Genomic DNA, 22,491 nt, shown 5'->3' with positions numbered 1-22,491 from the left:
GAAACCAATATTACACTATATGTTAACTAACTAGAAATTAAATAAAACAGAAATTGGAACAAAAAAAAGAATTTGGGGGGGGGAAGAATTTTTAAAATAATAATAAAACAACTTTATCTTTTTTTTTTTTAAAGATTTTTATTTATTTATTCATGAGAGACAGAGAGAGAGGCAGAGGGAGAAGCAGGCTCCCAAGGAGCAGAGAGCCCGATGCGGGACTCGATCCCAGGACCCTGGGATCATGACCTGAGCTGAAGGCAGACGCTTAACCATCTGAGCCACCCAGGCGCCCACAACTTTATCTTTTCAAAGTTCTGTTTCCCAAGTTTATTATCTGGGTTTTATTTTTGAAGAGAATGTGAAATATTCCTTGATGTATTTGTTTTTTCTTTTCCTCCAAACCAGCTATTCCTTTCAAATCTTATGTATCAAATCATAAACTGACACCTCCACTAGTTATTTAACCTAACCTCTTGTGTCCCAGGCAAGTGTTATTGACAAGTCCCATGAAGGGCCAAGCACAGCACCAAGTGCCTGAGTTCAGAAGTGTTTGCTGAATGAGCCAGCAAACAAATGAATCCCTAAATCTGACACCATCTCTTTCCATATTCTAGGCTAAAAATCTTGTGTCTGACTTCTACAGACATTTGGAGAAAAATAGTTCACCATTCCCTCTGATAGTCTTTACTAGGTTTTGTTTTATTTTTATGTGTTGACAAAATCCCTATTCAGATGGCTTTCCCCTTATCTCTACCCTAACTCTCTTATGCTGTAGTTCAGCATGCTTTTGTATTTATATATCTAGGTTATTTATATTCAAATAAAATAAACAAGTTCTCTTTTGGTAGTAATTTTTGGCTGGGACCAATTTTCATTTCTGTGATAATTAGCTGCTTTCAGTAACTTATTTTTTAAATTCATTTAGCAGCAGCAACAGAAGAACCAGAAGTGATTCCAGACCCAGCCAAGCAGACAGACAGAGTGGTGAAAATAGCAGGAATTAGTGCTGGAATTCTGGTGTTCATCCTCCTCCTCCTAGTTGTCATACTAATTGTAAAAAAAAGGTAAGACCTGATTTTGTTCTGTCCCATTCACCTACCATTTATGTCACTAGTTTTCAAATACTGTTTTGTTTCCTTGAGCTCTTTTGAAATAGAACAAACAAGAAGAATTGAATTTTGACAGTGTTGCCAGCATCTGAGTCTGTTTCTCCTGACGTTTAAATAAATTCCTATCGGTTCTTTGCAGTTTAATTTTGGATATAAACATATACTTTTTGTCAAATTAACTTTGAAAGTAATGTGTGAATTTAAATTTCTCAAATGCAGAGACACTTGAGATATTCATTTATCTTTTATTTTGAAATGTTATTTACTAATAATGGAAAAAGTATTTATTATGGTACTTGGATTATGGTCTGTGAATTAGTTTGTACTCTTACTCTATTTTTGTAAATGTTGACTACAAGTAAGATATGAGAAGAATCTAAATATTATTTTGTGAAATTGTATATTAAATATTCACTGACTAAATATTTCAGCACATTAATATGAAGAGTTTTTTTTTTTAATTGAGCATTAGTCTTTTATACAATATCAACCAATATCGCCATCTTCTGGAATTCTATGAAGATATTAAGACCTAGGAATTGAAACTGAACTCTACTCAGGAGATTAAAGTATACTCTGTTGAAAAACGTTTTGAAGTATACAGTCTTTATAACTTGAACTTCTTTCCATTCTATAAAATGTCATTATCTAAAAAGCGTTATCTTAGAAACTGATACAACTCTCTTATCCTTCCAATCATATGTTTTAGATTATACTGCAGTTTAGAAGGACTTTTAAACAAGTCTTTACATGCAGAGTACAGTCCTAAAATAGCTTTTTGTGTAGAAGTGTTTAAAATTTATGATTATATCGAATATTAAATGATGTTGCTTACATTACATTAAATCATATTCTATTAGGATTGTTTTATACTCAAAATAAATCATTAACAATATAGATAAGACTCATACTACATGTTTAATCATTCCATCAGAGTTTATTTTAATGTATTGCCTCTTTACAATTATCCCCTGGAGATATATATGTTGGAGAAGACACATCTGCATTAGAAACATTAGGTATGCATTATAGTGTTTTGTGTTAAATTAGCTACATACGTGCTTTCCCTAATAGTGCTTTCTCTTTTTGCTGTTGTCTACCTCTGTGGTTGGAGAATACATCATAATTGAGATAGGAAGGTTTAAGTATTTTAGTAATATGAATTTGCCAATTAAGATCAATAAAATGGCTGATTGTAACCTTTTAGATCTTATGTCTCTATTTAGTTTAAATTTATATTTGCAGAGTTAACTAAACTGTTTAGAGAGTTAACTAAACTTTGCTTCACAATTATAAAACTATTCCAGTCCCTTCGGATTGGAAATGAGAGCATGAAATTGGCCTCTGATTATGTCCTCACTCAGTTAGAATTGGGTTAAACTTACTGGTTTTATTTGTTATTTATTCAACGCTTATTTGTTATTGTAGCCTTCCTTATCCATGGCCCTGTGTTCCAGAAATAACAAAAAAAAAAATTGAAACATAAATTTCCTAAAGTAAACCAAAATAATCTCTAAGCATGATTATTTTTGTGTGGGTAAAATGCTCTGACAACTGTCTAAAATTGCATAATGTACAAATTCTTTTTCTGGTTCATATTTTAAATGGTTGGCCTCTCTATTAGAATGCTTAATGTTTGACTTTTCATAATTATGCATTAATTGATTGTCTTTTGGTAGAGAGTATTCCAGGGCTTTTGTTTCTCTTCCTCACCACAACCTTTATGACTAGGAAAAGTTGCAATTTTATAGACAGAGAAGGTTACATATGTAGGTATACTTCTTTCCAGTATATAATACTAGAACTAAATTACATGAATCCCTTATCTAAGCAACTTTGTAATGACTTTTACTCATATGTAGTACGTCTCACATGTATCGTGTATGATTTAGTAACAAATATGTTTATTATACATACACAAAGGCATAGATTTTATCACCATATTGCATAGTATCAAGCTTAATCAATTTTAGTATATACTGTTTCCCTTTTAATACACAAATTTATAACAAAAATAATGTAAAAACAAACTATTTTAGTCTCTTATGGTCTTTGTTTTTATGGGAAATTAAGTTTCTCAAGACTTTATCCCTCACTGGGAATAATATACATAGGTCTATTTCTCATGTTGAAAAAAGTTCTATGCACTTTTTAGTTTTGTGTAAAGATATGGTTTGGAATTCAATTTAGTAAAATTCTACAGCTGAGGGTATATATAAAGTAAGTTTTTAGGCTAAGAAAAGGGATAGTGCATCTCTCAAAACGCAATGTCATTTTTTTTTTTAATTTAAACGCTGTTGAATTATTTCCAAATGTATGCCATTTTTTCATTGGTTATGTATTATATTTTAAATGTGCAGCATGAATACATTATTAATTCCCAGCATAAATTTGAAATTATGTTTCAATACAGTAAATGTTTGTGTATGATATCATGATCACATACATCTACTGTGGAAATATATCCACGTATTTATAGTGCATCGGGCATATGTATATTCACACAATATATGTATGTACCCCTGTACCATCAAGATATAACAATTTGTTTAGAAATTTAGATGTCACTCTGCATATATTCTATATTAACCTAATAGATATTTATGTTTTGTATCTAAAGAAAAATAGTCAATTTAGTGTAAAAGTTCTATACACAGCAGTTCCATCTGTCATGGCTTTTCGATGGTAATGGATAATATTATGCTTAACTGCATGTTGAAATACACAATCCATTTAATTTTTAAATTTTTCTGGCAGCAAGAGAAATACCAGCATGTATTTTAAATTTTATTTTTCTATTGCATATCTGTCTAATTGCATGGCAAAAAAATATCTAACCAAATGCATGAGCAAATTGAAATGCAAACCAAAAAAAAACATGACTTTTATTTTATTTTACTTTACTTTATTTTATTTTTTAACACACATTTTTCTGCTTTATTGAATGTGACAGAGTCACGCTTTTCATTCACCATTGCTTCTCTTTTTCCACTGTCTGTGATTTGCTTGCCAGGAGGAGCTACTATTCTTACTCCTACTACCTGTAAGTAGAAAACGGGTGATATACAACTTTACATGTGTTAAAGATGCAGTATCCCTTTTCAAAAAACAAGAACAAAAAAATTTTTAAATGTTTGTGATTTTGGTGATGTTTTCTGGACTCTAAAATATAAAGTTTAACCATTAACTTACTTTGTTAATCTTTTTAAAAAGGGATATTGTATTTCTGTATGTTCAGCTACTTTTAATTTTATTTATAATTTTCTGTTAGTAGCTTTAGACTACACCCCCAAAACATCATTTATTTACTTAAGTCAAACCTGTAACTTATAAACATGATACCTCATACCACAGATCAGGTCAGGTCTAACTGTGATAACGTCTTTCTCCACATTTCCAGGAATCCAGGACGGGTTATCACTTCAGAACACCTTTGGTCTGGCCATCTAGGCAAGCAGTATGCTCTTATAAAAACAAATGGATAAAATGATAATGTTGCAGTGACAAACAAAAAAATCTTTTTAGGAAGGAAAAATTGAGTTGATTTATCATAACTTAAACAGGACAATGATTTTCTAAAGCCAAGACCAAAAAGAATGCTGTGATCCTACACAAAACACACCTAGGTGTCCTCTATTTCCTTTTCTCTTCCAAACACTTAGCTCACCCTATCCTTGGGTATGGAATGTTAGTTTGAATAAGGACAGAGAATATTGTTCCCCCTATTTCTCTAGCCGTCTTAAGTTTATTACCTCAGATGCCGGGGTATTCATCCAATCCAAAAGAATGATAGCAAAAAATGTTCTTGGACATTGCTTTATCAGTTTTGATTCACCAACTTTTAAGGCTTAAGGATTGTGATTAAGTATGTTTGGGGACATTTATCCCACAGTATTTATTTTACAAGGTAAATTTAAGCTAGCTTTACAATAAAATTTGGTAAGAGTCTCAATGACTGTAACAGAGGTCTGCCAATATTTTAAATATTATAAACGCTGGCTTCTTATAATCTGCTAAAACAAGCAGGTGTAAACTAACAGTGCTCTTAGCTTATTGTGATGAATCATAATATCCTTGTTAAATCATGTTTGATGAAACCAAACATAATTAACTGTACCATTTCATAAAATTATGGAACACTTTTCCTCTTTATAGCCCACCCATATATCCACCTGCAGAAGTTTATGCTGTTGGCTGCTTTGATAATGAAAGTCATTTGCACATCTGTCAAACTCAAGTAGTTGCAAAATGAATTGCTTAACTGTCCTGAAGTGTACCATATATACATACATTATATATATATACACATATATATGTGCATGTATATATATATATACACATTTTTATGTGTAAAGTACAGAGTTTATATATATATATATATATATATATATGTATATATATATATATATATATTGCTGGTTGCTCAGAGAGAGAAAAAGCATCAAACATGTAGGAATCAGTAAGTACATGTAAGAATGTCAGTAAGCTTACCATTAACCATCAATGTACCTGTAATGTTAGAATGGGATTGCTTTCTTAGTGGATGGATAACATTTCTTTATTCTAGGCTATATAGTAGGTTATGATACTGTTACTGTAATACATAGGGCTATTAGCATTATTAATCATAATTTCAAAAGAATGTCACAGAATATGATTTTTAAAGCTTCCTTAAACATACCTAATCTAAATCTAAACATATCTAATCTAAACATACCTAACCTGAATTGGAGATTTTTTAACAAAAGTAAATAAATAAAATTTAAAAGAAAACCAATTGTGATCTTTGAGCTAATGTTCATTGGCAATGTCATAGTGACCGTCGCTCATGATCAAAACACTTAACTCTAATGTTAATTTTTATTCTGTAATAACCTGAATTAAAGCCTACCTCACAGGGTTGTTGTGAGGGTTAAGGTATAAAAACCAAGTTGATAATGCATGACTGGCAAATAGTAACAAAGGTTATAACTCCCCCCATAATTTGTCATCTAACAAAGGTTTGTGAATCTTAAAAGTCTTTCATTGCCATGAAAACTTTATCAGCCGTACATTTGACAAGTTAATTGCTTATTTTTCCTTAATCACAAAATATACATATAAATTATATATGTTTTAAAGTAAAGCCGCAAAGTTTAAACCTGTCTATCCTAAATGCTTTGAACTGCCCATCCTCAAAATTTTAACAGTATTTTTAATCCACATTTCAAGTTGTGTTATTTTTATCCAGTTCAATCTCAAATTTTTTGAGGGAAGAATTCATTCTTCTTGCCCAAGAAACAAAGATTGGAAGCTATTTCTTAAATTGTTTTTTTACTCTTTTAACACTTTAAAGGGGCAAAACATTTGTGCTGTATTCACATTCTTTTTCTCAAATTTATAACAACTAATGTTTAATTCCTAGATGCTTCATATTATGTACTTGTAATGTGGCATTTTTAAAAAAATGTCAGCAACTGGGTATAGTGGAACAGTTTAGGCTCAGAACCAGGTCATTCTTCACTTATTATTAGATAAATATTCTTGGGCAAGTTATTTAACTTGTCTGAGCCTCAATGAACTCATCTATACAATTAGAATCCTCATGCCTTTTTCAGTGGTTGATCTGAGAATTAATTGAATTAACAAGTGAAAAGTGTGATGCATATAACAGGCCTAATTCATCCATTCAACAAGGATTTATTGAGTGCCTGCTATGTGCCAGAGATGCTGTAAGTGCTCGGAGTAATGGTCCTTCTCTCCGTGGAACACACAATGGGGAAACAGAAGGATACTTGCACTGATACATGGTAAGGATTGTTATAGGCAGAAAACATGGTGCTATAAAAATACCTAGCAGGGGAGCACCTGGGTGACTCAGTTGGTTAAGTGTCCGACTCCTGACAGCTCAAGTCTTGATCTCAGGGTCATAAGTTCAAGCCCTGTGTTGGGCTCCATGCCTAGCTTTCAAAAACAAAAAACAAACAAACAAACAAACAAAAAGCTACCTAGCAGGGAAACCTAACCTGAGGTGGGTTGTATTGGGATCCGAGAAGCCTCCTGATGCAGTGAGACAGAATGGAAGCTAACCAGATACTAGAGGGAAAAAGGAACAAATACCTTATATGGTGGTCTAGAGGTAAGTTTGGAAAGTAAAGTCTATAGACTAAAATATGACCTGCTGATGTTTAATTTGCCCCATAGCTGGTTTCGAAAAATAGATCAACTTGAAAAAATCAAAAAATCAGGAAACTTAACATAATATTCAGATTCATGACTTGTCTTTAAAAATAATTTTTAAAATGAGAAGCTCAACACTGGGATCAAATGCCAGTAGTCACTTAGGCCAGGTTGCCCCCTAAATGGCTTTCCAGTTCTCCACCATCCCCATCCTTCCATACAATGTCTTAGCACTGGCAGCAGGACTCATCTGTGTTCCCTGTCTGAAATCGGTAAGATTTTTGCAGGTTTTTAACATTCACCCTAGCCTAGAAAAAAGAGATAATAACCCTTTCAACGAATACAGGAAATATTCCTAATAAATGATGGTGGTGGTGGTAGTTCCTGTTATACTTTTGTCCTTGTTCTTATTACAGTACTGTCATTACCATGATTATTATTTCTTTAAAAAAATTAATGCCGTTTGCATCCTAAAGCTTAGTTTCTGACTATCTTATTTCAGTGTCAAATCTGTTGTATCACTATACTGGGTATTTTGGGTATGTACCCCTTGAGGCCAAGTACTATTATTCTCAGGAAGGAAAATCCAGAGGAGCTCTCATATTGCCACAGTAGTTTTGTAAAAGAAAGGCCCTTGGACACAAACAACCATTAAATGAGCCTTTAAAAAATATTTGTAGTATATTTACTCTAGTACAGATACTAATGAGAATCAGAAGAATATGTTCTAGTTAATGATCTAGCTGAGGAATAATTCCAAGGCAGCATAAACTGCTGCCATAAACATAATCTGGCTGCTACAGGCTTTTTGAATGCCTTTATTTATATTATATATAAATTACCTTGTTAATGTGAAATAAATGTTTTATATGCCCTTAATGGTTTTTTATTGCATGTTTTATGTGTAACATTCACAAAGAACCAGAATGTGTTTCACATCCTTGATATATGAGATAAAGATGTCAATATTTGAGTAGCTCAAAAGTCTCACTCTACTAATTTCTAAATCCCCTCAGTTATTTGCCCTGCTGCACTATAAGGCAGTTCTTCAGTTAAGATTCTGCCATGTGGTTCTAAAACACATTTTTAGGATGTAAAAATGGCTATAAATCAAGATTATGATCATTTGTATAATATGTCAACATTATATTTTCCAAACTTTTCTCAGGGTGCTTTTCTTACACGGTATATAATTTTTCCATATATATGTATATTTGCATTAAATCTAGCAGTGGTAAATTCTGCAACTCTCCAGATTAAGTTGGGATTAATGTTATAAATATACTGCTAAATACGTTAATGCTACACATGTTGCATTTTTACTGAATAATAAAACAGAGAATGAAGAATGGGATTTCTTTGTGCATTTTAGTTGGGTGACTCTAGTAAAATAAACTTTAAAAACTAGTCATGTTATACCCCAGAAGAACTTCTAAAAGGTGATCAAAAGAATTAATTACCTGAAAACCAAAACTTAGCTTTAGCTTACATTTTCCTTGAATAGTTTTACTAAGGAAGTATTTATTTATGGCTTTAATAAAGCATAGTTATAATTTATGACTATTTTAATACAAGAAATGAAAGGCTTCGATTGACTGCTTGAATGTTGAAATATCCATATGACAAATAGTTTTATAGCTACCAGCAGATCTTGTTAGAATATACAACCTAATTCCTGAAATTAGGAAACTTAGAGATTCCAAACTACATCTATATGTATTCTTATCCTTGGGCTTTCTTGAACTGCTTACTGCTAGTGTCAACTCTCCTTCAAGCCTCATACTAAGGTTTCCCATTTGTATTTGCCTTGGCAGCAAGCTTGCTAAAAAACGCAAAGACGCCATGGGGAATACCCGGCAGGAGATGACTCACATGGTAAATGCTATGGACCGAAGTTATGCTGATCAGAGCACTCTGCATGCAGAAGACCCTCTTTCCATCACCTTCATGGACCAGCATAATTTCAGTCCAAGATGTAAGTTCTTCATTAAAATTTTAATAAGTGATTTTGAAGCCCTTTAAATCACTTTGAATTCAACACATTACCTTTGAATAGTGAGAAAAAGTAAAACAGAAATGGACAAAACAGCCAGAAACAGAAAAAGTGATAGGGAATATTATAGAATTTTTAAGAGGACTTGTTTTCAGTCTTGATGCTGGATTTAGTTTAACTGCAAACTGTATGACTTTTATTACTGTATCATAAAAGATATTCATATACTACTTAACACCAAATCATATGTTATTGCTCTAAGTTGAAATACTTGATTGCCTACATAAAATTAGTTCGCTTCAGAATTTATTTATAATTATTTTGCCATTTGAGTCTTCTTTCGTGTAAGGTAAAGTTCCCTTAGAACTTTAACATCATAATTCTTTCTGGGAATTATTGGCATGGGTGAAATTATTCTATTATTCTACAAAGACTCCTGGAGAATTTCAGTAATAAAACATTAACTAGGGGAAAGAAGAGACTACATGCTCTTAAGTATCTGATGAGCAATCCAAAAATTTACTTGTACTGGCAGATTGGCAGGGAATGGCAAAATCCATCCATCCATCCATCTGTTCATCCATATTAAAAATTCCTAATGTTGATCTATAAAGGCAGGACTTCTAAAACATTTACAGTGAAGTACTACCTCATGGCAGATGATTTGAATAATTGCCCCACAATCAATATTACTGTTTATCTTCAGATTTCCTATGAATTTTATATTCTGTTCTATAGCACTGTGTTTATTTTGGTACTTAAATTTTAAGTGAAATTACCTGACTGTTTCTTCAAATCCTCATGTAAAAGTGATGCATGAGGAAGGCAAGTCATGTTTATCCCTGGCCATATATACACAGAGGTATTCTTAGATTCCAGAGATTTGCTTACTCCAATTTGAAACATGTATCTAAAGGAAAGAAGCAAACAAAAGAAGTATTATTTCCTATACAGATTATATACATACGGAGTGGTGAGGTTGAGAAAATAAAATATTTGTAGGTTGTGTGTATTTATGTCTTTTCAGAAAGGGAAGGTTTTTTCCTGCAATGTTTAGCTTGGTGAAAATTTTCAGTAATTATTGGCCCTAAAAGCAGCCCATCATTTTCCTTGATATATATTGACACCAAATTAATAGCTATAACTATGCTGTATGAGTCATTTTGGAATTTAATTTTAATCATGATGGGCCTTTTTCATCTATTTTACTTCTATTTCACTATAAGATAAATGATAGAGAAAAACATAAAGTACTATTTTTGTCGAAAATAAGTTTTGCTGAAAATATAGATGTACCATCTCTCTAACCACTTGATTTAATAATTAAAAGGGATTTGAAAGCATGTTTGTTCCCTAAACTTTTCTACCTATTGCCTATGCTAGTACTTTATTAGGAAGCTTGAATTCAGCAGTGTAACAACTACAGATGCCCACTTTTGAATTTGGATTCAAATTTATGAATTTGGAAAAAGGATTAACTCTATTTCTTATGGTTAGCTGAAAAAAATTTATTTGTAATGAATATGAAATAATTATTTCCCTAAGTACCTTGCTTGATAGATCTAAATGGGTCTCTCCCCCCACCACACCGTTTTATAATCTTTATAATGTCACGTTGAATCTTCCTGGCTTTTAAAAATTGAACAGAATACTGAACTTTAATTATAGACACACCTTTCCTGGTGTTTTGAGATAACCCAAACTGAAAAAGAACTTTACCTTTGCAGGTTATAATAATCAAAGTTGAATAGTTTTATTTCTTAGGAAAGCATAAGTCTATTTTAAAGGAAAATTGTAAAATACAACTTTAGGGCAATATATTCCTTCATGAGCTCTGTTTTCCTGCAGTGCCCAATGATCCACTTGTGCCGACCGCTGTGTTAGGTGAGGCCCTAATTCTTTATCATTCTTTCTTGCATGGATCACACATCCTTGCATGAGTTATAGCTTTGTCTACACAGTAATTATTTACAGTGTAGGAAGCAGCTTGATTTTGAAAATTAAGTCATGATCTTATCAAAGAGAGCAACTGGCATCAAACCAATCTGATCTAGTGGATTTCAAATTAGTAAAATGCTTTTTTTAAAGCAACATATTTTTAAAGTCTTTGTTCTGTTAGATTTGGAGCAAAAGTACAATGGCCCTTAGTATATGACTAACGTTTACATATGCAGGTTAGCAGAATGAACCCAAATGCACACATCTCAGGGGCCAGTGCTACCTGAATGATTAATCTATATATAAAAATCTACTTGATGGAAAGATTTTTCTCAATCCTTCTAAGTTTATAGCAACTAAAGAACACATTTCCAAGGAAACATTAAGAATGTGTGCATTTGCTTTAGTTTTGTCTTTATTAAGAATTTATAAATGCAGGCGAAGTTACTACAATATTAATGTGGAGTTCTGCATTCTATATGCATCTTATGTGATGTGTTATCCTTCAAGAAATCTAGAACAAGCCAAGGCTTACCTCTATACAACATCTAAGACATTGCTAGTGATGAATAAGGCCTTTTCAAATGTAAAATTAATGTTTAACTGTATATTTAAGAATGGAATGAGTTTCATTTTAATTTGTACTCTATTCCTTGACTAATTACACACCAATGATTTTTGACCAGCTTACTTATATGTTAAGAAGTTCTATATATCAGTTTTACCCCCGTGTTTCTAATATTTAAGATTTAACCAAAGAAATATGGAAATTGCCAGATAAATATATCTTAAAAGTTCCCAATTCTCTCATTAAATATAAAAATTCAAATTTCTTGTGAACATAATACCTTATCTTACATTTTACGCATGTTTTTATTATCCATGTATTCAACATTTAAATACACTTTTAAAGTATTTGGGAATAATACAGCTAATTCAGGTAAGGGAAACATACCTGTTTTTTACTAAAATAATTATAAATAATTTTATAATATAGAGAATATATATTCTGAAAAACTCTGGAAGTCAGTGTTCTCTTTTTCTGATTGTACGCTCCTTTTGATGTCCACACCAATAATGAAACTGGAAGTAAACTGGGGAATTCATCCCAATGGGTAGCCCAGTCATGTAGGGAGGAGCCAGAATCAAGATCATTGGGATGGCACCAAAATATCTCTGAAAATGTCATCTTCTGTTAAGCAGAATGCTGCAGAATGCTGTCACCATCAAATTAATAAGTAAAATTCAATTAAAATATTAAAAACTCACTGAGGAAAAATTAGTTACCTAAATGTTAAAATTTCATTACAGTAATATTCTAAGAAAATGTTGAATTGGGTCCAAGTCTCAGTTCTCCTGGGGACTCACAGTATGAACCCATGGAAGTGCCTTATGTCTTTGCTTTCCCATCTGTAGACTTTTTCACAGTTTTGTAAAGACAAAATGAAATAATATATGTGAGTTTTACAAACTGTAACATTTAAAAGATTATTATAAGAGTTTGCCCTATGAAAACGGGTATTTATGTTTAAGGAAGGCTAGAGTTAACACAACAGCCATAAAGTCTACCCATAGAAGCAGTTGTTATGCATTTTATTTCATTTTGAAAGTCAAGCTGGTTGGTGTTTTTAAAAAAATATATTCTTCAAGAGCTAAATCTCATTAATCATATCAGATGTAGAAAGTTTGTTGCATTTTTCATCATTCTTGGAATCATAGTGTTTATGGTTACTTTGCATCCACTTGATTTTGTATTTGTAAAGCAATTTTTGAAATCACTTCAAATATTGCTTGATATTAATACCTACGTACCGATCTTAAAAGCGCTTTGAAACTTTTCATATTGATTCATATTTTTGTTTTTTTGTGTTTTACTGCTTCATTGGGTTAAAGTCCCTATAACTGGTAAGTGCATTGCAAAGAATTCTAGAAAACCTTTCCATCAAGGAAATATTCGAAGTTATTATTCTTAAATGTGTAATAAGGATAATGATTAGAACATGTACTCTCCCTAATAGCGACATTATTTGGTGGTATAATGAGGTGGAAATGTATTGAGATTAATAATACATATGTGATTATTTTAATGAATACTGCTCTTTGTATTACTGTGTTAAAGCTTAATGCAAAACAAAAAACACTGTCTATTTCATACTGGACATACCGTGTAAGATTTGGAATATGGGTGAATTCTTTGTTTCTCACTGAGCCTTTTATAATTGTAAATATTCTGCTGCTCCAGCAGGTATGATATGAGCTCTGAGCCTGCTCCACAGAGCCTGGGCTACCGTATTCCAGCTTGGGTGATTGCATTTTGCCTCTCCGACATTATCTGTCCTCTTTACTTCTCATCCTAAGCTGTATATTCTGTGACAGTGCCCAAATCAGTGGCTTCTCAATTGAATTTTTACGTTCACCTTTATGTCAGTCTATTGACTGTAATATTTTAGCAAAGACAAATCAGTTGAGTGTAGTCTCACAGGAAGTAAAGGAAACTCATGAATCGTGTTTGCTAGCAAATGTTGGTGTGTAGAGGGGGTGGGCAAAACCTGAGTTGGGTGGTTAGGTCACAACAGAATCCACCAGGGGTTTTTTGGATTCAATGTGACATTTTTAGAAAAAATGCAAAAAAAAAAAGAAAGAAAGAAAAGAAAAGGGAAAAAGAAAAAGCATTCATCCTAATAAGGGAAAGTAAAATAAATGCAATCAAACTAAATTATAGACGAACACAAATCTGATCGTGGGGTTCTTTTTTTTTTTTTTTTTTCCCTTCTCCAGGAAGAAAAAATGTTTATCATGGGGACAACAATTCATTTTTTGCCATATCCTATTTGTAGAGTTGGTGATAGAACAGGCAAATGTACCAGCACTTGAAATATGTTTAACTGTTAATTAAATATCCTTCTCTACAGTATGCATTATCATTAAAAACAAAAGTTCCCCTAAGAGTGTACTTTCTGTTCTGTTAATGAATATGGCAGTATAATGCTTTCCAAAGTAATGCCCCTTAAAACATTTGTTTTTGTTTTGTTTTTTTTTTTAAGTGGTAAGTTTAAATGTGGTAAATATAAGCATGCTTTTTCTCATTGTAATGATTAGTGCTGTGGTCATTAAAATAATATTTATTCTTCATAGGTATAATGTTCTTGTTCATTTCTTCTTATGACATAAAGAGACTTAAAAGTTTCATTTTCAGCTAATAACACAGTGGGGATGAGGCCTACACTTAAATGTGGGTGGTGAGGGATTCTTTAACAAATTCACTCACTGATATATATTTGAGTGACTGCACCAGTCACTAGGAACAAAAAGACAACTATGACTCTGTTGCCACACTTTAAGCATTCAGAGTTTAGTGAAAAGAAAGAGATCAGGAGACAAATGACTAAAATATAGAGTAAGGGAAAGGACACATAGAACAGGAGCCCATGGGAACATAATGAAGGAACTATGTAGCTCGGCCTGGATGGGTCAGGGAAGAATTCCAGAGGAACAACCTATGTATTTTGCCCCAGAGACATACCCTAGTTCTTTCACACAGCGGCCAGAAGTCAAAATATACTTACAGTAAAAACAACAACCATCGTAATAACCCAAAGGGGTAGAGACTGCGTATAAATGCATGCATAGCCTGGCTTGCGGACATAGTGGGGCCAGGGGATGATTCTGGAGAATGCCCGTGTTTCCCACTCTGGACTGTCCCGTGCTCAGAAGCCCCAGGTGGCAGAGTAGGCCCACAAAGCCACAGAGAGCAGCCCTTTGGGGGGTGGTTGCCTAGATGGGGTCTGTGAGCGAGGTTGGGATATGGTGGGGAAGGAGTTTGTTCAGTTTACCCGCCAATGAAAACACCTCTCCAAGTTGACAGCTTGATCTTCTGGTCCTACTCTATGCTGCTGTGACTGCAGATACAAGAAAAAGGAAGAACTCAGCAAAATCTCCCACTTACACTTTCTAAAAGTGGATCAGATGTCTACATCTCACAGCATTCGTTATCTCGATGACATAAACATAATATACTCTGACCTCATACCTCGAGCTGATGTAAAAGGCTTTGTCTGTATAGGGAAGCCGCCCGAGATCTATTGCTGTATTTCTTTTTTCTTCCTCCTGTTATCAGGAAAATCTTTAAGTTCTTACAATCTTCTTTGCATAGATATATATTAAACAAGATAACTTTGTCTTTTTTTTAATCTTCTGGAATCTGAAACCCGCCAGATGAGAACCACAGTGCCACAGCAGAGTCCAGTCGTCTTCTAGATGTACCTCGCTACCTCTGTGAGGGGACAGAGTCCCCTTACCAGACGGGACAGCTGCACCCAGCCATCCGGGTTGCCGACTTACTGCAGCACATTAATCTCATGAAGACATCAGACAGCTATGGGTTCAAAGAGGAATATGAGGTGAAAGTTTCAATGCTACGTTAAATGTTATTTCTAATCGTAATAGTGGAATTGAACCTTTTTTTCCCTCCCTTTACCATCACAAGGAGTGGAGTCTACTCCATAGACTCCAATCTTGTGTCTCTGAGAATATCCTCAAATGTGTATGGGGGAGAAGGGGTAGACGAAATTGAAAGAAAGGGCACTTTCTGGGTCAAAATTCGCTTGAAGAATTCTTAAATGTTGGATTCCAGAATTTTACTATGCGATTTAAAAACCCCTTTGTTAGACCTTCTATTCCCCCCCCCCAAAAAATCCTTTAACAGGATCCTTTGAGTCCCATTGTATCACTACAGAGTCGACCATTTGAATGACTGAAGCAGTAGGTACTTCTCTGCCTCTTTGCTTGTTGACCCTCTGTTGAGAAGTGGGGGATGATCTTTGTGTTCTAAATGTACTGCTTGTCACTCTTAGTTTTCTTTGTGGCTTATTGGTTGAAAGTGGCCGGGAAGAAAAATAGAGCACTGCGAATCTAGACAACATTAGAAGCCAAAAGAAGGATGTGGGAAATTATTCTTCCAACTTGATTTCCCCTTCCTCCTGAATCCAAAATACAAGTGTAAGTCATACTGCCAGAGGAAGTGGTTTAAACTGAACATCTCAATAAACATAATATAGCAAAAAGGAAAAAGTTCCTTTGCCACTCGGCACTTACTGAGAAATGTCAGCCTCGGGCATAGAAGGAAGTTCCTCCACCACCGTACTCATAACCACCATATACGCACATTTAAAGTGAAAGAATCCAAGCAGTACTTGACTTTAAAAGATCATCTGAAATGCATTCGACTGCATGAAGAATCTTCTGAACTCTGTAATTTATTTACAGATGGCTGGTATACCTGAGTTTGGGCGCAAATAAAATTAGCTGTGAATTTTGAAAGTTGGTTTGAGATTCACACCGGAAACACTGTGCTGTGGCAAGAAAATAGTGCAAGGAATTATAAGATTCTGCCAGAGCTGGGGGGTTTTTTTGTTGTTGTTCATGTGTATTCCTGTGTACCTCACTTCAAAAACCGTTGATTCTTTGAAGACCCCATTTCCTGTGTTGAGCAAAGTTTAAGTGTTACTGCAAAAAAGAAATCTATACCCATCTTTTGAATTGCTGCATATGGTACTTAAACCAATCAGCAAATTCATCTGTTCCAAGATCCTTGGATAAGGTGACTCTTTAATTTTCATATGGTCCCTTGTTGTAGAGACTCTGTCCTTTTCATGATCTTCAAAGAAACTGAAATGGGATGTATTGCACATGATTTAATGAATAATTATGGGGGAAAACAGGTTTTCTTTTTCCTGTTATAAATGCTAAGGGAAGAACATTTGAAAGATACTCATTAAAAGTAGTTTTGACGTTTTGATGCTTTCTCTACTTCCATCTCTCAGAGTTGTAGGAATCTTAAATTTGAAATTGTTTCAAGCTCCTTTTTTTTCCTAAAGTTGTTTTTTTGTCCTTATTTTGAACTCAGTCCAATCCAGAATGAGCAAGTAGGAGTCCAACAAACAAGCTTTGAGATCTGAAAAGAGAACTTGTTTACTACTCTAGGACTCCCTTCCTCCCTGAGAAAAGTGGCTTTTATTATTTTGGTCTTCAGAACAGATAAACCTGATCCAAGAAAAAGAGTTAAATTCAGTCTTCTTGTTACTTTTTCTTTTTCCAGAGCTTCTTTGAAGGACAGTCCGCATCTTGGGATGTAGCTAAAAAAGATCAAAATAGAGCAAAAAATCGTTATGGAAACATTATAGCATGTAAGTTCTCATACAATTCTTGGTGAATGTAAATATTGTGTATAGAAGATAAATATTAAGTGGAAAGTCCTCCTTATATGCTTTTAAACTTCAAGAGAATCCCAGAGAGTGGCACATCTGTTTATAAAGTAATCTATTTAATATTAAAACAGCATTGGCTGTTGGCAGTGACTCTGAAGTTGTCGTCATTGTCAATAACTAAACTGACTCAGACTCTTCACCCTGTGGAGATAACTTGTTTGATTTTATGTTTGCACATAAATGCATGGGGTGTTATTGACAGCTAAGAATATCAGGATAATGAAAAAGAAAGGTCTTTTCAGTGATAAATTGCTATAACACTTCTACCAAACATTCTCAAAGTGAGAGTGTTATTCTTTCCATATAACCTTTATTTCTTCTTTGCAGCGAGTGCCTGAACTCCGGCTGCTCCGTGTTATTTGTCATTAGGGACTTCATTAAGTTTTAAGGTGTTTGCATGGGATAAATAAATTGGTTATCCTATGAAACCACAGGAATGGTAAGGAAAGTAACATAGTTTAGTTTGTGACTAGCTAGTGATGTACTTGGCCCACTCAGATCTCAATTTAAATTATTTTAAAATATCCTCTGAATACATCTGACTACATCAGAATTCAACCTTGACTCTCAAGAAGTTAAGAAGTCGAGAGCAGGGATTCAGAATTCACTCTCTAGTTCTGTGGCTCATTTGCTGTAAAAGTGCAGCAGGAATGGATCCCACCCGTTTAAACCCATGTCAAAGAAGCAGAATTAGACATTAAAATGAGTTCAGTCCTTTAGACAAAGCCAATGATGATTCATCAGACATTACCATGTTCCCTAAAACCTTCCTAACTATGAAGATGCTAGTCGTTGAAGCTTTATTAACAGGATATTATAGTAAGTACTGAGCTCATCAAAGTTCTTGTATTTCTTTAAGGAAATTTGAATAGTAGCCTGTTACGGATAAGCTATCAGCAACCCCTGAATTATTTTAAGTCTCTACCAAGGTCATTGTCTTGGAACAGAGGGGAAATTTAATAGCTTTATTTTATTGTTTAACAACTTTAGATGACCACTCCAGAGTAATTCTGCAACCTGTTGAGGATGATCCTTCTTCAGATTACATTAATGCCAACTATATAGATGTAAGTATTTTTATAGTTCGGTGTGCCCAATTTGTTGGCTTATATATGTGAATCTTTTTGCTTGCTATTACCTATAAAGTGATTGCTAGCTTTTTAAAATAAAGAACAAACTGTACACTTTTCCTTGTTCTACGTCCTAGTACTCACTGACGTTGTTGTGCTTTCTTTCACACCTGACTTTGGTTTGGGCTGTAGATTTGGCTGTACAGGGATGTAAGTACCACTATATGTAAATAACAGCACCCTATTATAAATATTTAATATAACTACTCTTAATTACAGTTCTTACTAATGCTTAATACTAGTTACCTCTGCATGCTTCCCCTAAGTAGCCTCATACGGTATATCTATGTTCATTTTTTTGTAACTCCTTTACATGTGTGAAGATCTATTTTACCTCCTTCCCTTTGCTATGTTTAGAAAAACAGGACCATTTTCAGATTTTGACAAGTTATGATGTACTCGAGTTTTATTTGTTGATGATTTCTGTTTCTGGCTTTTATTCTTCCCCCTTCCCCAAACATGTGAGAAGCTGGATAGTATGATGTGTATTAGTGTTTCTGAAATTTTACTTTTTACATTTGACTTCTGATGTTAAAAATGGGTAGGAAGACTATTTTGTGGTGTGTGGTATTGGCTTGTTAAAGTATTAAAATTACTTAGGCCAAATCATTTCTAAATTGCATTTGTAAAATATACATATCACACATATATATCGAATCATGCAAACCAAAAAGCTTGTTTTGGTCACAGGTTTCCACTGTTACATTTTGGTTACAAACATATCTACATGCAAATTGTTGATTTAATGGAAAGTAACTAGCAAATCAAAGGTAAAATATTGTCAAGGAAGTAATAATACTACATTACATGTAAGAAGGACAGGCTCTTTATTCATATTTCCTGGTTCAAAATTATGCTGGAAATCTTGGGACTGTTGCTTCCCTTCTCTGTGCCTCAATTTTCTTCTCTGTACCATGGGGATAATAATAATAGTACGAACCTCTTCGTTTATTATGAGAATTAAATAAAGTAATGCATGTTGAACATTCAGCACAATACCTAGCACATGCAAAGCACTCATGAAACATCCGCTATTTTTAAATAATTCAGTCCTAGGTGTGCTGAGATTAATCAGTTAAAGACATGCATTAATTGGAAGGCAAAAGATAGAAGTATCAAATATTGCAGCATGTATGTTGTACACATTTATAGTTATATAAAACATGAAAATTAGGCCCTGACTTTGTCTAATTTCCATAAATAGGAAATGACCTCTGTCACATTTATTAAATTCATGTTTTATAGTTACTTTGTGAACTGTCATCACTGATATCTTTGGATTAATTAATTTTATTACATAGTCTCTGAGTATATTGGTAAAAATTCTGATCATCATTTGACTCTCATTTGATATTTTAAATTTATCAGACATCTCAAAAGAGAAAGCTAAGCTAATGGTCCACTCTTTAGAATAAAAAATTCAACAGTTTTGGGACAAATTTGTACTTGTTCTTACCTATTCAGTTTAACCTTGGTTTTCTGCCAAGACATATACACTGGAGCCTTGTTATACTACTACTTTATGGTTCATATGGTAAAACTGTGTTCTAAATGAGACTGTGTTGTTATCCAGTCGTTCTGTTAAGACCCCAGTGTATTTTGGCTGATTACTACACAATTCCATAATGTTCTCTTTCCCGTTAGTTTATTACACTTAAGACTCTTCTGTAATTGGTAAATTTTTCATGAAAAATGGGAGATGAAATGCTTACAGAGCTTGGAAAAAATTTGTCCATGAAAAATTGTACTATTTGGTATAAGAAGAAATAGAAAACTTCCAAATTGGCAGCAGTATGCTGCTCAGCCTGTTAAGTTTTAGATTGGAGATCTCAGTTTATGTGCATTTATATGCACATCGAGTTGCCCATACCAAATGTGGACAAATTGTACCACAGGCTTTTGCTGAGGTCCTTTGATACATACAAAACAAATTCGAAGCTTAACCCTGTTATACCGTTAACAGTTGTGCTACTCATGATGTACCGGAATTCAAATCAATTGAGAGCAACTAACAACTTATTTCTTATCAGGAATAATTTCTTTGTTGAAACAGTATTAAATGTTTAACCACCTAAAGCTCTTGGCACACTAAAAAGAAAAAAGTGCTAAATTTTTTGTTCAGGATTAGATGTATTTTATTTAAAACTCTTCTTTCCCTATATATGTGTGTACCTGTAATTATGTGTGTGTGAACTAATATTATCAGCACACACAAAATAGTTTTGGCAGATTCCTGAACATATTATAGTACAGGAATATTCTCTAAAATAGCTCAGCAGGACTTTGACTTAATGCACACATGCATTGTCCAGCTCTAACATTGGAATGTTCTGTTATTTTTTTATGGTTCTAATATGTCGTTGTCCATTTGTAATGCAGTGTGTTGTACTTTTGGATGATAAGATGAGAATTAATATTTTTGAACACCATTTGCCAGGAATGAATGACTAAAGATTAACATGAAGGCATAAACATTTTAGTAAAACCAAACAATATCTACAAGGTTATTCCCTAGCAAACAAAACTCAATTATGCAATACATATTCTAATCGGAGCCCTTAAAACATTTAATTTTTGTTTTATGTTTACCTTTCAGATAACCTAGGTTTGAGAAGTGAACTCTGAGTTCACTACTCATTTCTGGACTTTTTACTATAACTTAATCTTAACAGGTGGTTGTCTTCATCTTTTTATGCCTTCATTCATTTATTTCTGATACTGATGTAAAATGATAACCAATTTGTTCTCCTATTTTAGGGCTACCAGAGACCAAGCCACTACATTGCAACTCAAGGTAAAACATGACCTTTTTAAATGTTCTAGAGCAACCAAAGTTGCTTTTTCATCCATATGGTATTGGTCTGGTTTATGGTTTTGTGGTTTGTTTGTTTTTTTGTTTTTTTTTGCCATTTTTATCTGACTTAACTGAAAAAAAGATCAGATCATCTGAGACCGCTCTTTATTCATTTGTATAATACAAGTTGTTTTATCTGTGTAAAATACGTATAAATTAAAGCTCACTTTATTTTTTAATTAAAATAAAAGAGAAGCTGCTGATTTGTGGTTTGGGTTTTGGTATTCGGATGTCCCAGAGTACACTAGCTAATAGTGCTGGACACAGGAATTACTTTCGATGAAAGCAAGAGAGGTCTCACCTTGGATAAGTTGCCCGTTTTTTGGTAGCAAGGTCTGTGGTCCTGGAATGGAGTATTACCCAAGACTGATATTGTTACAATGAGATGTTAGACTGTCTTCCAGCAAATTTTTTACAAGTCAAGACAGACAAAACGAAGGGCTAAAGGGAACTCCATCAAGTTCATTCTGTGTAGAAAATAAGAAAAAGGCAGAGAAATCTTGTTAGAGTGGCACACTGGGGAATAAGAGCATCCTAAAACATCTTTAGTTGTCTCTCCATATTGACCACTGGCCATCAGAAGAGAAACCTGCCTATCTATTTATTTCTTAAAAGAGGGAAGTGAAGCAGAAGCTCTGTTTGCTGTTTTGACAGAGACCATTTTCTGAGTATTTTCACATGTCTTTGGATTAACTGAGTTGAATTGTAAGCTCTTTAAAGTTAAAGATCATCCATGGTGAACAATACTCTAGGTTTGTTTGCTTGTGGCACTGAGTAGAGTATAACCCAGTAGATGCGTTAGCAGTCTGGAGGTGATAATATAAGGTTGGGATGTGTGCGTATATGTATGCTGTTTCTTCATTAACCCCTAAACATGCACTGTTTTATAAACGATGTGGGTATATTTACTTGGTAATATATGCTGTTTGGTTGACAGTGGAATAAGACTTCCTATTTTTAACATATATTTGAAGATACATCAAATTAACTTAGTGACAGCTATAAGTACCCTAGAATCTAGGCATCTTCTGATACCTAGAAT

The 22,491-nt window shown here is 33.6% G+C and overlaps 1 protein-coding gene across 2 annotated transcripts in view; it reads left to right on the top strand.

Moving 5' to 3' along the window:
• The window catches only part of PTPRK (protein tyrosine phosphatase receptor type K), a 556,644-nt gene that overhangs the window by 513,914 nt on the left and 20,239 nt on the right, over positions 1–22,491 (top strand). The window contains exons 14-19 of one of the 2 annotated variants that reach the window (XM_045865517.2): positions 929–1,064; positions 9,083–9,243; positions 15,415–15,599; positions 17,297–17,384; positions 18,456–18,532; positions 21,353–21,389. In XM_045865517.2, coding sequence (XP_045721473.1) covers positions 929–1,064; positions 9,083–9,243; positions 15,415–15,599; positions 17,297–17,384; positions 18,456–18,532; positions 21,353–21,389 — 684 coding nt within the window. Of the gene's footprint in view, positions 1–925; positions 1,065–9,082; positions 9,244–15,414; positions 15,600–17,296; positions 17,385–18,455; positions 18,533–21,352; positions 21,390–22,491 lie in introns of both variants that reach the window. The other variant, XM_045865516.2, reaches the window with a different exon arrangement.

The sequence above is a fragment of the Mirounga angustirostris genome, unplaced genomic scaffold (assembly GCF_029215605.1).
Source record: "Mirounga angustirostris isolate CCGP_5_RB_7025 unplaced genomic scaffold, mMirAng1.0.hap1 SCAF_8, whole genome shotgun sequence".
NCBI classification, from domain to species: Eukaryota; Metazoa; Chordata; class Mammalia; order Carnivora; family Phocidae; genus Mirounga; species Mirounga angustirostris.
The sequence above is the reverse complement of the archived record's forward strand: the minus strand, read 5'-3'. Positions and strand labels throughout refer to the sequence as shown.